The sequence below is a fragment of the Carcharhinus amblyrhynchos genome, chromosome 1, assembly GCF_965287045.1.
Source record: "Carcharhinus amblyrhynchos chromosome 1, sCarAmb.v2.hapA, whole genome shotgun sequence".
Taxonomy (NCBI): Eukaryota; Metazoa; Chordata; class Chondrichthyes; order Carcharhiniformes; family Carcharhinidae; genus Carcharhinus; species Carcharhinus amblyrhynchos.
In genome coordinates, this window is record NC_137324.1 from 86,781,886 (window position 1) to 86,797,677 (window position 15,792).

General features: G+C 39.8%; 1 protein-coding gene across 14 annotated transcripts in view; it reads left to right on the plus strand.

Moving 5' to 3' along the window:
- LOC145342742 (amyloid beta precursor protein binding family B member 2-like) overlaps positions 1 to 15,792 on the plus strand; it is a 338,577-nt gene that overhangs the window by 312,515 nt on the left and 10,270 nt on the right. For 12 of the 14 annotated variants that reach the window (XM_080188284.1, XM_080188283.1, XM_080188302.1 and 9 more), the window contains 4 exons: positions 3,978 to 4,092; positions 12,507 to 12,594; positions 14,420 to 14,503; positions 15,473 to 15,588. In XM_080188284.1, the coding sequence (XP_080044410.1) occupies positions 3,978 to 4,092; positions 12,507 to 12,594; positions 14,420 to 14,503; positions 15,473 to 15,588 (403 nt within the window). The remainder of the gene's footprint in view (positions 1 to 3,977; positions 4,093 to 12,506; positions 12,595 to 14,419; positions 14,504 to 15,472; positions 15,589 to 15,792) is intronic. The other 2 variants (XM_080188293.1, XM_080188340.1) reach the window with 1 other exon arrangement.

Consider the following 15,792-nt stretch of genomic DNA (forward strand, 5'->3'; position numbering starts at 1 on the left):
ATACACATCTTTTTAACCTGTGCTTAATGCTCTTTCCACTCACATTGTCTGTATCCTTAAGACTTGATTAGCTGTAAAGACTCACATTCCCATCATTATTCATGTAAATTGAGTTTGTGTCTTTATATACCCTGTTTGTGATCAGAACTCCCACCTACCTGACGAAAGAACAGCCCATTCCAAAGCTAGTGGCATTTGCTACAAATAAACCTGTTGGACTTTAATCTGGTGTTGTGAGACTTCTTACTGTGTTTACCCCAGTCCAATGCTGGCATTTCCACATCATGACTACCATCTTGTCACTGACAGAGGTGCAGATTCAGTTTAAATTATCCTAATTTCCTTACTTTCTACCCATCCATAAACAGATTTTTAAAAATTCTGATTTCCCTCTTTATAAATTATAACGTATCTTCCTAACTCTTAATTTTGGAAATGTTTCAATCTTCTATTAAGAACTTGCACAGCAATCTTAAGATGAAAATTGAAGGATTGGTTTATGTTTGCGCGCACACATGCGAGAAAGGGTTTCATAATGTACACTTCTTTACACTCGAACAATAAATAGAGGGTGAGGAAAAAGGAAGATGATTCATGGCACAACCACAATAAAATATAGGTATGGATTTTACATGGGTTCAGAGGTCAACTGGAATGTTCGTTCTGAGAGGAGATTAACCCCATCTTTCCAGAGCAAGATTTGCATGACGGGAGAAGGCACATATAAAGTGTCAATCAGAAGGCTTGAGTTACAATTTTCCAGCAATCAGCAGGTTTGATGAGGGTCTGTTTTTTTTTCTGCTGCTGTCAGCTTGACGGTAGACAGCACAGGCTGTTGCCTGGAGTTTTTTCATGTTGGACATCAAACAGTAACTGTTGGAATTCAGTTCCAACAGACACAATCACCAAGTGGTTTGGGGGATGTCATGTGGCATCACCTCCTCAGTATTAGACACAGGATGACTGGGATATTGAGGTTTAATGGGAATCAGGATTCCTTTTGTTTTTGGAGACACTGGTGTCAGGTAAACTAACAGATGTTAGGATTGCTAATGTTTCAGCCATTAGCACCATTTATGGGAGATTACAACCTGTGCAGATTTTCCTTTGGAAACACCCTCACCCCCATGGCCATTGCTACTTTGAAATTGCTGGAAAGCATCAGATGAGTAGCTGGAGACATATTGTTAGCTCAGCAATTTCCATTTTCAACAGGAGAGAAAGAAAAATATCTTTATAAAATAGTCCAGCTGATGATTTTTTTTAACTTTCACATCTCAACCATGACAATCCAAGGAGTGTTATTGGCCACTCCCACCATTATTCAGTCTCTTGCGAACTAACGTTTAAGGTCACCATAGTCACAGCCTTCAGCCAGTCTGTAAACTCATTTATGAAGAGTCCCCGGGTTCCCCAAGCTTTTGGAGTCTCTTGTTAAATTTTGCTTGCTCCAAAGTTTATTGCTTGTTAGGTTAGAGTAGGTGTCCGAGGACTTCATGACCGCTTCAAAGTTATCAGAAGATTAATTTATTCCCTGTTGGCAATTATGTCGTCAGCTGTTACAGTTACAGAGCCATTTTAAACTTCAATGATTCTGCAGAAAATCTTTTGAATAAATTGTTTTGGTCAGCTCGTCGCTTTTCTAAGTTTGGAGAGTCAAATTCATCGAATCCCTATAGCGCAAAAGGAGGCCTTTCGCTCCATCAAGCCTGCACCGACAACAATCCCACCTTTTCCCTGCAACCCCACATATTACCCCACTAATCCCCCTGATATTAACGGTCAATTTAGCACGGCTCAACTTCAACCTAACTGCCCAATTTGGATGTGCCGTTTTTTTACTCTGACTTCTCTTTAAATGGGAGTTTTGTCATCCTTTTGCGATTTGGCTAGTCTTTTGCCTCTGCTTTCAACTGGGTCTTGCAGTAGACCTCTCTGTGCTCTGGTGGAGTCCTCATAACACTGCACATTGGATCTCCTTCTGCTCTTCAGTCTCCATGCCTGTAATGCAGCTTCATAGGTGATCACAGCTGTGCATTTGAGGTCTTCAGGTTAGGTGCACTTCTCTCCAGTCTGACTGGAATTTCTTTACTTTTTCATTCTTATGGATTTTGGGGACCATCGCCTGTTATCATCATATTGTAAGATTGTATGTACTCAAGGGAAGAGGACTAGAGGCTTATAGAGTTGAATAATAACTATTTATTAATAACACAACTATATACATATACTCATGCCAACCTCAGCAAGACTCAGCACTATGCTCTACTATTCCCATTTGACTCTACATCATAATATGGGCAGTACTGTTTCCCCAGTCCTTACAGCCCCATACATTCTATAGTTAACTGATCAAATGGATAAATAAGGTTAGTTAGATGTGGCAGGTCTGGTTGTGTGTTGTAACTGCCATCTGTAGGAGTTTGTGGAAATCAGTGCTGGACAACTATATCTGCAGTAAATGCCTACAGTTTGAGTTTCTGATGAAAGGTCATTGACTTGAAATATTAGCCTTGTTTCTGATGCCACCTGATTTACTGAGTATTTTGATCATTTTCTGTTTTTATTCCAAAAAGTTACTATGCAACAAGCAATGTGAAGAACAAATGGCATGTTGGCCTTTATTGATGGGCCTTGGCTTAGAAGAATAAGGAAATATTGATACAGTTGTTTAGGACTTTAGTGAGACCACATTTGGAATACTTGTGTGCAGCTTTGGTCTCCATGTTGAAGGAAGGATATACTTGCATTGGAGGCAGTACTGTGAAGGTTCACTAGGTTGATTCCTGAAGATGCAAGGGTTGTAGATGAGAGGCTGAGTAAATAGGTCTGTACACTGTGGAATTTAGATGAATGAAAGGTAATCTCGATGAAACATTAAAGATTGAGAAGGACTTGGCAGGACAGATACATGGAGGTTGTTTCCACGGGCTTGGGAATCTAGAACATGGGGCCACTGTCTCAGGATAAGGGATTGATCGTTGAATACTTTTAAGGTTGAGGTACACAGATTTTTGGTGCCTCAGAAAATTTAGGGACATAGGAGTGTGAATTTTTCCGACCACCCCGCCACGGGAATTGTAGCAGGCGTGACGTGGGCCACGCAAAGTTCCGTTGACCTCGGCAGGATTTTCTGGATTTGGGGCGAGCGTGGCTGGAAAATCTCGCCCAGGGAGTTGATGGGAAAATGGACGAAGCTGAAGATCTGCCATGATCAGCTCAACCGTATGGCCTACTCTTGCTCCTATTTCTAATGCTCTTATGTGAGACAATGTTCTAGTATTGAATGCTGTAGTGTTGGCAGCGGAACTGCAGGTGGTTTATTCTCATCTTCTGAACTGGAAGTTCTGTGTTAACTTGACTGGTAAATGTTAGCTTACAATAGGGAAATAGTTAATTACCTTGGACATGATTGCCTTTCCTGTTGTGCTATATTTTTGTTGCTATTTTAAGATGTCACACACTGTAGCATTGGAATAATTACTGCCAGGTGTTCAGCAAAAAAAAGCACCCCATTTACATGAAATATTGCACTAAAATACCTGCAAAATACACAATCTGTCTGGTTTATAATTTCTTGCTCTGCAGGCTGTACATTACTATTGGTGATGACAGCAGAGAAATACTTCTAACAATGTTTCTCTCTATGCAATTTTAATGGGTTGATGTCTCTGCCAAAATAAGAGTAAAATTATACAAACACGTTAAGCATTGGCCACAAATACCAGAATCAGTTATTTCAAAATTTGAGTTGTGCCTGAAAATAATTTTATTAATTTTACTGTCAAAAGTTAAATATTAACAAATATTTGTATGATGATACTAGCGTCATTGTTACTTGTGCATAATGCCCTACTATTGGAAACAGTGTATGTTTCTTCTCCTTCAGTAAATGAGAAATGATTTGTCAAGTACTTGAGCCTTGCTTAAATGGTGTAAATCATTGCCGCTAATGTCTCACATTTTTATTTGTGCAGGGACTTTGCCTATGTAGCAAGAGATAAAGATACACGAATCCTAAAATGTCATGTGTTCCGATGTGATACACCAGCAAAAGCCATCGCAACCAGTCTTCACGAAATCTGCTCCAAGGTGAGAATGAGTATGCACCAGCTCAAAAAATCTCCTATACAATAAAAACAGCCATTATTCACCCATCTTGGATGGTGTTGGGCAGCACAGTGGTTAGCATTGCTACCTCACAGCACCAGGTTCCCAGCTCGGGTGTCTTGTTCTCTTTGTGTCTGCGTGAGTTTCCTCCAGGTGCCCTGGTTTCCTCCTATAGCTCAAAGGTGTGCTGGTTAGGTGCATGGAACATAAATTGCCCCTTAGTGTTGGGGGATTAATAGGATAAATCAGTGGGGTTATGGGGATAGGGACTGGGTGGGATTGTTGTCGGTGCAGACTTGATGGGCTAAATGACTGCCTTTTGCACTGTGGGGATTCTATGATTCAGAATATGCAAAGTTCTTGGTATTTTATAAATTATGCCTTTATAATAATGACCAAGGTTATAAGATTCTTTGGCCATTTTTCATTTTGTGCTCCCATAAAGGGAAAAATGAACTTTTTTTTTAAATAAGGCACTGGGCACTAACATTCATCTTTTAATTAAGATATTTACATCAGCGAATGTGAAGGTTGGGGGGAAAAGGGAGGAGGGAATGTTCGGAAACCCTGCCTGAGCCCCAGAAAAATTATGAACTTGGTAAATGATGAAAGCAGAAGATATGAGCAGTCATGTCTGAATGAGGAAGCAATGACCTAGTTAATTCAAATTCCATCGTGGCAGATGGTGGAATTTGAATTCAATAAAAGAAATCTGGAATTAAGAATCTACTGATTGCTATGAAATCATTGTCGATTGTTGGAAAAACCCATCTGGTTCACTAATGTCCTTTAGCGAAGGAAATTTGCCGAGCTTACCCGGTCTGGCCTACATGTGACAGCGGAGCCACAGCAACATGGTTGACTCTCAACTGCCCTTGGGAACAAGGAATGTGCAATAAATGATGCCCATGTCCCACGAATGAATTTTAAAAAAAGCATTGGAGTTGCAATTTTAACTGAATGGCATGCAGGTTTGGACCACAGTGACACTACAACAAACATACTGTAACAAATACTGATGATAAGCACCACAATTACATAACTCAAAATAATTCCTGCCCTATCAAGTACAACTTGCAGTTCTTGATTTTTAATGAGTGTTTCAACCTCAGTGAAGAAATGGAAGCTAATGAAATAAACAAAAATAGGCTGTTAAAATGTTGTGTGGCCTTGTGCAGTTCTCATTACTTTCCACTGATGCCAAAGTTCTACTGTAAGTCAAGAGCCAGGAGATCCAACCTGACTCTACAAGACTGAGCAAATCTGTAAAGTCCCTGTGCTCTTGATTTAATTACAGTATTCACAGTAACAATTAGCGTTTGTGTTCAGCAAAACCTGTCCTGCAGTGACACTAAAAATAGAATGTAAATGCAGCCTTTACGGACAATAGTAACCTGCCAATAATTGCTAAGCTGTAACTTGTCCCAGTTCGATATTGCAGAATGAACCTAATCCCATTCACAACCATTTGAAGCTCAGGATCTGAGTCCTTTAATAGAAGGGCCTTTGTGTGATTTTATGTGGAGGTCACTGTCCAACATTGTGAATAGTATTAAGTTGCAGTGAATACAGACAACAAAAATGATTTTTTTAAGGCTAAATTAATAGTGAAATCAAAACAGAATTTTTGTATTCTGAATATAACTAAATTGGTTACTGAGTACATGAATGAACATGTTACATTTGGTGTTGACTGTATGCTTGAATCTTGTAAAACATTCATTATCCAAGGTTCTATAGCTTACTGACCCTGATCTGTGGCTTTCAAATAGTTCAGCTGCACAAAACCTTACAGATGAGTCAATAATTGTTCCCCACTCTTACTGTTGTTCTTTTCCTTTGGCTTTAGAAATGAAATGCTCTCTAACATGTTTTGAGGCTGCACTAGATGTCAAATCAGTGCACAAAATTTGGTTGATTTTGCAAATGATTATGAAGATTAATATGAACTTTTCCCTTACCCCACTGGGCCAATCTTGCCCAAAACTTCTCTTCCACCCAGCCCCTGGGATCTTTCTTCAGATTCTTTCTCCCATTTGCACTCTCTAAGATCACAAAACCCAATTCCTGCTTGTTCAGCCCAACTCCCACTGAGCTGTTGACTATTTAAATTTCTTTCCTGATTCCCCCATTGTCACTGATACTGTCAGCAATTCCCTCTGCTTTCTCCTATCCTCTTCCCCTCCAAATCTGCTGTTACCCTCCACCCCCTTCCCCCAAACACGTCTTTTCCTGTTCTGGAGCTCTGGAGTCCCCAAGTATTTATGTATTTATTCTTGGTTTTCTCTTATTTCTCATCTGTCTCCTGTATCTTTCGTAGTATCATCTGAAAGGAAATTATACATTCAACTTCCAGGTTCCCGTCAGGGGCAGAGGCCAGTTTAGATGCTTGCAGACAGCACCTCCCTCACAATAAAAGATTGGTAAGAGAAACACACCAGGTAGACTTAGATGCCTTCCCTCCCTGCCTGAGTACAGCAGCAGTCACAGGTGACCTATGGAGGTGTTCCCTACCTCAGTGGTAGTCTGGCTGCAAACACCATTTAATAATTTGCACCTTAAAAGAAGTTACCTTCCATTGCAACTTACTGCTGCTTTCAAGCTAAAAGACACCTGATTGGCCCTTCTGCTTCAAAATTTTTTGATGGCGTAGCAATTCATTTTGAAGACTTATCTAGTAGGCCAGGTGGCCATTTTAAAATAAGAATGAGAAGCACACAAATAAATAATGAGAAACACAGTCGGCAGAAATCAAACGTGCATGGAGAGACCCCAGTGAATTTCAGCTCCATCACTGTAATCAGTCAGCCACAACTAGGTGACATTTATAAATTCCTCCCATTTCTGTAGAGGGATTTGAACCTGGATTGCCAGATCATTAGCCTGAATTACTAATCTACTGATATTACCACTAACAGCCTGCCTTCCTGCCCTCCTTAATTGGACAGCAAGCCTGTCACAGAATCAAAATTGTTGAGGCACAGGTAGAAGCCATTCAACTCCTTGTGTCTGGACTGACTTTCCAAATGAATGTTGGGACTTAGTGTCATTCCTCTGCCTTTTCCCCATCCCCCTGCACTTTTCTTCTATTCAAGTAATCATCTAATGCCCTCTTGAATGCCTCGATTGAACCTGCTTCCACCAAACTTCCAGGCAGTGCATTCTCGTGAGTTTTTTTTCACCTCTGACATGCTTCTTTTGCAAATCATTTAAATCTGTGCCCTCTTGTTTCTGATCCTTTTACAAGGGAAACAGTTTGTCCTTATTTACTCTGTCCATAGCCCTCATGATCTGAGCAGCTCTATCAAATCTCTTCTCACTCTCCACTCCAAGGAGAGGGGTTCTAACCTCTTCAGTCTGTCTGTCTGTCTCCGATCTGTCCTCTAAGCATTAATTAACTGCTCCAGGGAAAATCACAGAGTGATTATTTCCACATGGTTGGGCTTCTGACCTCAATTTGAACCTGATGTGGGTTCCGAAATCCGCAGGGAAAGTCTTGTCCTATTTTTGCTTGAGCAAGTGTAATGGTAATGTCACTGGACTAGTAATCCAAAGGCTCAGATTAATACTTTGGGAACAAGCTCACCACAGCAGCCAGTGGGAGTTTAAATCCAATCTATATAAAACTCGTCTCAGTAATGTTGACCATAACAATCATTATTAATTGTTGTAAAAACCCATCTAGTTCATTAATGTCCTTTAGGGAAGAAAATCTGCCGCCCTTGCCTGGTCAGGCCTACATTTGATTCCAGATGCATGGCGATATGATTTGATTCTTAGCTACCTTCTGAAATAGCCTAAAGAGCCATCCAGTTCAAGGGATTGGTAACAAATGCCAGCCTTGTCAGCAATGCCCACATTCCTTGAAAGAATAAAGGAATTAAATATTGGGAAGATGTAAGCCATTGTCTTCAGTCTTCACACACACTCTCTTTCTTAATCTCCAACCTTTTTGGTTGAATGTCCTGTTTTCAAATGGATTAGGTACTGCAGACCCTCAACCCCCAACTAATTTATAATAATGTATAATATTGCATGTAAAAAGAGGCAACCTGGTTAAACTTGCATTTTGCTCCCCTTGCAGTTTAGGTCGATAGTCTGTTAAATTTCAAAACACCCTCCCACATGTTGGGCAAGGTTGAACTCACTTAGTGCTCGCGGTAGTGTCGATCTGGAAATCTTAGTGTTCTCGTCATTCCTCCATACATGCTCTACCCTTGGGTGACATAGCCAATTTTTTCTGCATATCACCACTGACTCCATCCCCCTCTGGCTATTATGAGGCTGAACCAGACTATTTCCAACCTTGATATCCTATTTGACACAACTGATATTTCAACCCCATATTCTCTCCATTTCCACAGTGGCCTACCTACACCTCTATACATGATAGGGCAGCATAGTGGATGTGTTCCTGGATTGGTGACCTAAAGGCCTGAATTCATTAATGATCTAGAGACATGAGTTCAAATCACAACAAGGTAGCTGGAGGGATTTAAATTCAATTAATTAAATAGAATCTGGAATAAAAAACTAGAAATGACCAGATTGTCATAATGTCTCTAGGGAATGAAATCTGCTAGTATTGCCTGTATATGACTTCAGATCTACAATAATGTGGTTGATTTTTAACTGCTGTATAAAATGGCCTAGCTAGACTCAGTTGTATTCAAGAAATTAACTCACCATCATGCTCTGAAGGGCAGCTAAAGATGAGTAATGAATGCTGGTCTAGCCAGCACCAGTTGCATCCTATCAATGTATTAAAAAAAAGCAAGAGTCCTTCTCCAGCCTTCCCTCAGTTCATCGACTGCTGAAACCTTCATTTGTTATCTTCTACTTGACTATTCAAAACCTTTCTCACCATGCTTCCCACAAGCCCTCCATAAACTGAGCTCATGCAAAACCTCTATTGCCCTTATCCTAATTTGCACCAAGTCCTCCTTACCCATCACCTTGTGCTCAATGGCCTATATTGGCTCCCAATTGACTACAACTCAGTTTTAAAATCTTCATCCTTGTTTTCAAATTCCACTGTGGCCTCATCTCTCCTTATTTCTGTGATCTCCTCAATCCTTACAGTCCTCAGAGATTCTGTGCTCTCTAATTATGTCCTGCTATGCATCTCAAATATTAATCGTTTCACCATTGACAGCCATGCCTTCAGCCAATTTGGCCCTAAATTCTGGAATTCCCTACCCAAACCACCCTGCCTGTCTCTCTCCTGCTTTAAAATGTTCAAAACTTAGTTCTTTTACCACATTTCCGGCCATCTGACCCAATATTTCCTTCTGTAGCTCGAGTCAAACTGTGTTTGATACAACTCCTGTGAAGCACCTTGGGATATTTTACTAATTGAATTTTCTACATAAATGCAAGTTGTTGTCTTAAACTGTCAGCATGTAAATTGGTACAATAAATGTGTTGGTGTGATTTATGTTTTAAAACAATTTAGTTTCTTGCTACGTTTGTGCTTTAATTTTTGCTGTTAACTTGTGATATTTTTAAAAGTGATTAAATGTTTAAACCAACAAAGTAATTTGATTGTGTCAAAATTTAATGGACTTGCACTGCAGTTTGTCAGAATTTGTTGATATTGCCACTAAATGAAATCATGAAACATCTGCTATTTTTCCAGTCACTAAATTGGGTTTTTGGAGGTAATTGATTGTAGTGGTTAGAACAAGTTGTCAATGTGAATGCTGAGTGATGTGGTATGTTCAGTGTTCTTTTGTTTGAAGATACCAATATTACAATACTGTTCACATTTGAGATTAACAGTTTCCCATGTGGATGTTTTGGGTATGGTTTATATATTGTCGATTGTTAATCTACCTTTGTGAAACTAGACATTACTTTCATCTGAATTTAAAACATGTCTGTAAAGCGAACCTGATACCATGTATTTATCCAATCCCAGATAGTGACCTGGATTTTCCACTTGACTGAGTAGTTTATTTATGCATTCACCTGATATTGGTGTATCCGGTCCAAAGGATTGAGGAATTCTAAGTACAAATCGCATTCCGTGCCAATCACGTTTCACAATCCTTTGCACCGGTTGTAAGAATATTGCACTAGAAGCCTGTCCCGCTCACAAAACTGTCCATATGCCCAGGGCGCATTAATCATGCCTGGGAGTTTCCATCCATTGCTCTTGTTTGTATTCAGGGATGCTCCAAAAGTTAAGCTGAAACTTTTAGTAGCCAGGACACTAATAAATACATTTTCAAAAGTTTTGAATTAACTTTTTTTTCTTCTGTGAAACTTCTATTGTATCTCAATCTAAATTTTAATTTTTTAAAATATATTTTGAAAAATATGTGTTTTGTGCCATTTTCAATAATTTAAAATTTCTTGTGATTATTTTCCAACATGCAGGCCAGTCATTGTTGATTAAACATATAAGAGACTAGTTGTTATTTAGATAGATGTGCATTCCTGTAAATGCTGTGCCTCAAATGTTGAGGATCTCTTGACTAGAATATATTCAGATGAAGAGAATGGGAGTCCACCAGCAGTGCAATGGATCAGGGTAACTTTGGATGATGTTGCGTTTTTTGCTTTTGTGACTGCACCCATCTAGGTAAATGTTGAAAGAATCACACACTTAACTCTTGTACATGAGAGAGTTCTTTGAAGGATTAAATGATGAGTCATTTGTCACTTGCGATTGAGTTATTTCAACTTCTAGCTGGTAGTGACTCCCAAAGATGTTGATGGTGGTGAACTCATCGATTTTGTAAAAGCTTGAGGCTTTTTATTTAAAAGCTCAGATGGCATTGCCCTGCTGACGTTTTCCTGATTATACTCTCCGGTTGCCTGGATAAGAACAGTCCCAATGATACTAACGATACTTGACACCATCTACCATGTAGAAGTCTGCTTGTTTGCCACCCCATTAAACACTCACTATTTCCACACTAGTGTGGAACACTGTATGTGCCACACAGGCAGCACGGTAGCACAGTGGTTAGAGCTGCTGCTTCACAGCTCCAGGGACCTGGGTTCGATTCCCAGCTTGGGTCACTGTCTGTGTGGAGTTTGCACATTCTCCTTGTGTCTGCCTGGGTTTCCTCAGGTGCTCCGGTTTCCTCCCACAGTCCAAAGATGTGCAGGTTAGGTTGATTGGCCTTGCTAAAATTGCCCCTTGGTGTCCTGAGATGCGTAGATTAGATGGATTAGCAGGTAAATATGTAGGGATATGGGGGTAGGGCCTGGGTGGGATTGTGGTCGGTGCAGACTCGATGGCCAAATGGCCTCTTTCTGCACTGTAGGGTTTCTAAGGTTCTGTGGCTCAATGGTGTAGCACTGTGGGTAAATGTTTAAATCCAAGGATAGCTACTGAATCTGTGCGTTAGGAGCTGCATCACAGTGGTGTCACTCAGAGAGGAGATGAGTGTGAAGCATCTCAGAGTTGCTCCAGCTCTGCCATGGTTTTATTTAATCTTTGTAAATAGTTAGCATGTACATAAATGTTTAGGAACAAAAGCCTTCAGTAAGATTGCATCTGGAGTGAGAAGCCAAATAAGCTCGAGATAAACTCTCAATAATAGTGTACCATCTACAATATGCACTGCAGCAACTCGCCATGTCTCCTTTAATTGCACCTTCTGAATCTGCAATCACTGCTACTTAGAAAGACAAGGATAGCAAATGCAAGAAAGCATCACCACCTGCAAGTTCCCCTCCAAACCCCGCACCATCCTGACTTGGAACTATATCATCATTCCTTCACTGTCATTGAGTCAAAATTCCAGAACTCCCTCCCTAATAGCACTGGTGTATCTACACCACGTGGACTGCAGCAGTTCAAGGCAGCTCACCACCATCTAGGTCAATTAACGATAGGCCTAATCAGTGACACCCACATCCCATGAACAAATAAATTTTAGCGAAAGCGGGAATAAATGAAGGAGGAAACCAGGTGTCTGCAAAAAACAGAGAAGACCTGACTGTACAGAAATGTGGTTGAAAGCTCATCCAGGAGTCAAGTTTGAACAGCTGAACAGTCTGGTTCAGTTTCAGACAGCTGCCTGGTAAAGGGACAGGGTCAGTGATTAGGGCCTGGAGTTTGTGGCGGGTTTCTTCTCAGTTTCTAATTGGGGGAAATTTCTATTCATCCCATAAGCTGTCTGATAATTTAGAGATAGTGGACGGGTCAAGGGAAGTAGTGATGGGATAAAGCTGGTGTCATCAGTATGGATGTGTAAACTGATGCTGTGATTTCAGATGATGTTGACATGCTCCCCCTTGCTAATGAGAAATAGGATGGAACCAAAGATAGATTCTTGAACACCAGTGGTGATTAACTGACAATGATTAATACTGTATGAGCCAGTGCATGAAGTGTATTTCATCAATTTAGATTGATAACCTGTTCATCTTTTCTGCAGATTATGGCAGAACGTAGGAATGCCAAAGCTGTGGCTTGCAGCATTTCTCAGGATCGAGTCAATGTGAATCTTGATGTTCCTCTACAAGGTAACATTTTTCTGACCAACTAGCCCATTTCATCAGATTGTGGCTTTTTACAACAATAGCCATTGTTCATTGATGGCACTGTGGTCTCTGAATCAGCAAGTTATGGGATCACTACAGAGATTTGAATGGCTAACCTAGACTGGCTGTCCATTGCTGTACTCATGGGAGCTATTCTGCTGAACGTACTGTAAAATATGTTAAACAAAGGCCCAACCTGTCCTTCTGAAGTGTTTGCAAAAGATTCCACAACACTATTTGAAAGAAGAGCAAGGGGAAGTGGAAACCTAGTGGTATTATCATCTAATTATACAAACCCTGCAGTGCAGAAGGAGGCCATTTGGCCCATCAAGTCTGCACTGGCAACAATCCCACCTAGGCCCTATCCCTATAACCCTAGATATAGACGCGGCTAATCCCTCAAACCTACACATCCCAGGACATTAAGGGGCAATTTAGCATGGCCAATGCACCTAACCCACACATCTTTGGACTATGGGAGGAAAGCCATGCAGACACAGAGAGAATGTGCAAACTTCACACAGATAGTGACCCAAGCCAGGAATTGAATCCAGGTCCCTGGAGTGATGAGGCAGAGTGCTAACCACTTTGCCACCATGCTGCCCCTATTGGTAGACAATTAATCCAGAAACTCAGTTAATGTTCTGGGGACCTGTGTTTGAATCACGCTATAGCAGATGGTGGAATTTGAATTTAAAAAATGAGCTGGAATTAAGGATCTACTGATGACCACAAAACCATTGTCGATTATCGGAAAAACCCATCTGGTTCACTGACATCCTTTAGGGAAGGAAATCTGCCATCCACACCTGGTCTGGTCTACATGTGACTCCAGTGTCACAGCAATGTGGTTGACTCTCAGCTGCCCTTTGGCAACTAGGGATAGGCAATAAATACTGACTAGCAAGCAACACCCGTAACTCTCAAATGAATAAAAAGATGTGTTCTCCCTGGTCTCTTGCGGAAATATTTATCCCTCAATCAACAAACGTGACCATAACAAATTATCTGGTCATTTATGTTGTTGCAGTTTATGACTGTGTGCTGATTGGGTGCCACATTTGTAATACTGACTGTACTTTTGATTCTAAAGCGCGTTGGAGTATACTGAAGTCATGAGAGATTATATAAATACTGGACTCTTAACTTTATTTTCATCTTTAGATCATCCTATTCATGTACCTTAATTGTGTTGGTCACATAAACAAGAAAATAACAAACAGCTGACCCTGAAAATGAATAGAACAAATTAAAGTTCAAAACATTTTAACATAAACTGTAATTCTGATTTACTGAGAATATAATTAGACCATTAATGGACTCAAGAAAATGATCCATCTGTGAACATACAATAACAAAATCTCCTATCATCATAACATTATGATGCATTGAATCATATTTGTAATGCAGTCACAGTATTGGTGGTACAACTATATTTTTTGCAAATTAATATACCTCCATAAATGGAGGCAATTCAGTATTTTGAAACTTTTATAATATATTATTGCAATTTTTATATTAATACCATGAAAAATTGTTACATTCACAATGGTCCAATAGTATGTTGCCTTTGAGAATTTAGATTTTCATGTACTTTTTTGAGTTTGTAGTCAGGGTTTTGCCACTGCCTGTGAATTTCCTGCCCATCTTAGTTAATGGGAGGAATCTTGGGTTGGTGAGCATGCAAGCAAAGAATTCTGGTTGGTGCCTATAAGTTGTATCAATGTAATAAAATGGACATTACTAACTAATGCATGCAGTAAGAGAAAAGTAATTTGACATGCCTAAATTTGTTTCTGCTCTGTAGTAGATTTCCCAACACCAAAGACGGAACTTGTACAGAAGTTTCACGTTCAGTACCTCGGTGTGTTGCCTGTGGCCAAACCATTAGGTAAATTATAATGAATTAAAAATATTTGAACATCGTATTGTTTTTGTTCCGAATAAAAACAAGCCAAAATGTTAGATATATTTCTTCAACGCCATATTCCACTAATTTCTTGTACAATTTTAAAGGATAAGAATCATTCTAATATCCATTTGATGTGTTATTTCCAAATAATTACAAAGTGTAAAGTAACTGAAATACTGCTATTTTTAAAAACGAGACAAAAATAATGAAAGATGTACTTACATTAGGGGCGCTTAACCCCCGACAATGGGTGTGTTGGAGATGGGTAGATGAGTAAAAATGTTGAAGTTTTCAACTCAACCTAAACTACTCATTTCATGCTTAAACTGAGGTGGGACAGGGGGTGGGAAACCAATCCAAACTCAGGATTTTTTTTAAAAATGGTTTGCACATTTCTATTTTATTCCACTTTCGACTTTTAATACGTGGAACCAGAATTCTCCACAATGTCTGTATTGTCCCAACTTTGCCCTCAATGTTACACTTAGCTGGCATATAGAAACTGGGAGCAAGAGTAGCTATTTGGCCCTTCGAATCTGCTCTGCCATTCAATATGATCATGCCTATCTTAATGCCATATTTATACTGTCTCCCTCTACACGTTGATGCCATTAAAATCTTTTTAAAAACTACCCCTTTTTTTGAATACATTCACTGACTACCCTTTGAGTGAAGCAAACTTTTGTTTGGCTTCCTAGCCTGACGGCTATCCGCTCTGTCAGATAGGCTGACTATTGGGCAAGAAACCTGTTGACAATTTTTATAAGTTGTTCTATGTTGCATACAACAGGGCATGTAAGAAACCTTTACTTCCAGATTTCCTGACTGAAAATTCTCACCCCCACTCCGAACACTATTTCGTTTTTCAGCTCCAAGTTCCAGTATAAGCCCCTTTTATTTGAAGAATGTTGACTAATAAATCTTTCACTTTTCTGCTGTGATCGGTAGGTATCGAAATACTGAATGGAGCAATTGAGAGCTTACTGGCCACGACTAACAAGGAAGACTGGATATCTGTTATTATGAATGTTGCCGATGCCACTGTTACTGTGATAAGGCAGAAGGTGAGTAATGGAAGATCCTGTGTAAATGAATTCCTCCTTTTCTCTCCTGCAACATCCTTGGAATATTTGGTCAGTTTTTTTATATAGTTGAAATAAATTTTAAATAGCATATAATAATTTAAAAGATATATCAAAGAGGACAAAAATACCATGCTTCCATCAAAGGAGAGACTTTCCCACCAATATTTGAAGGTATTCTCTGAT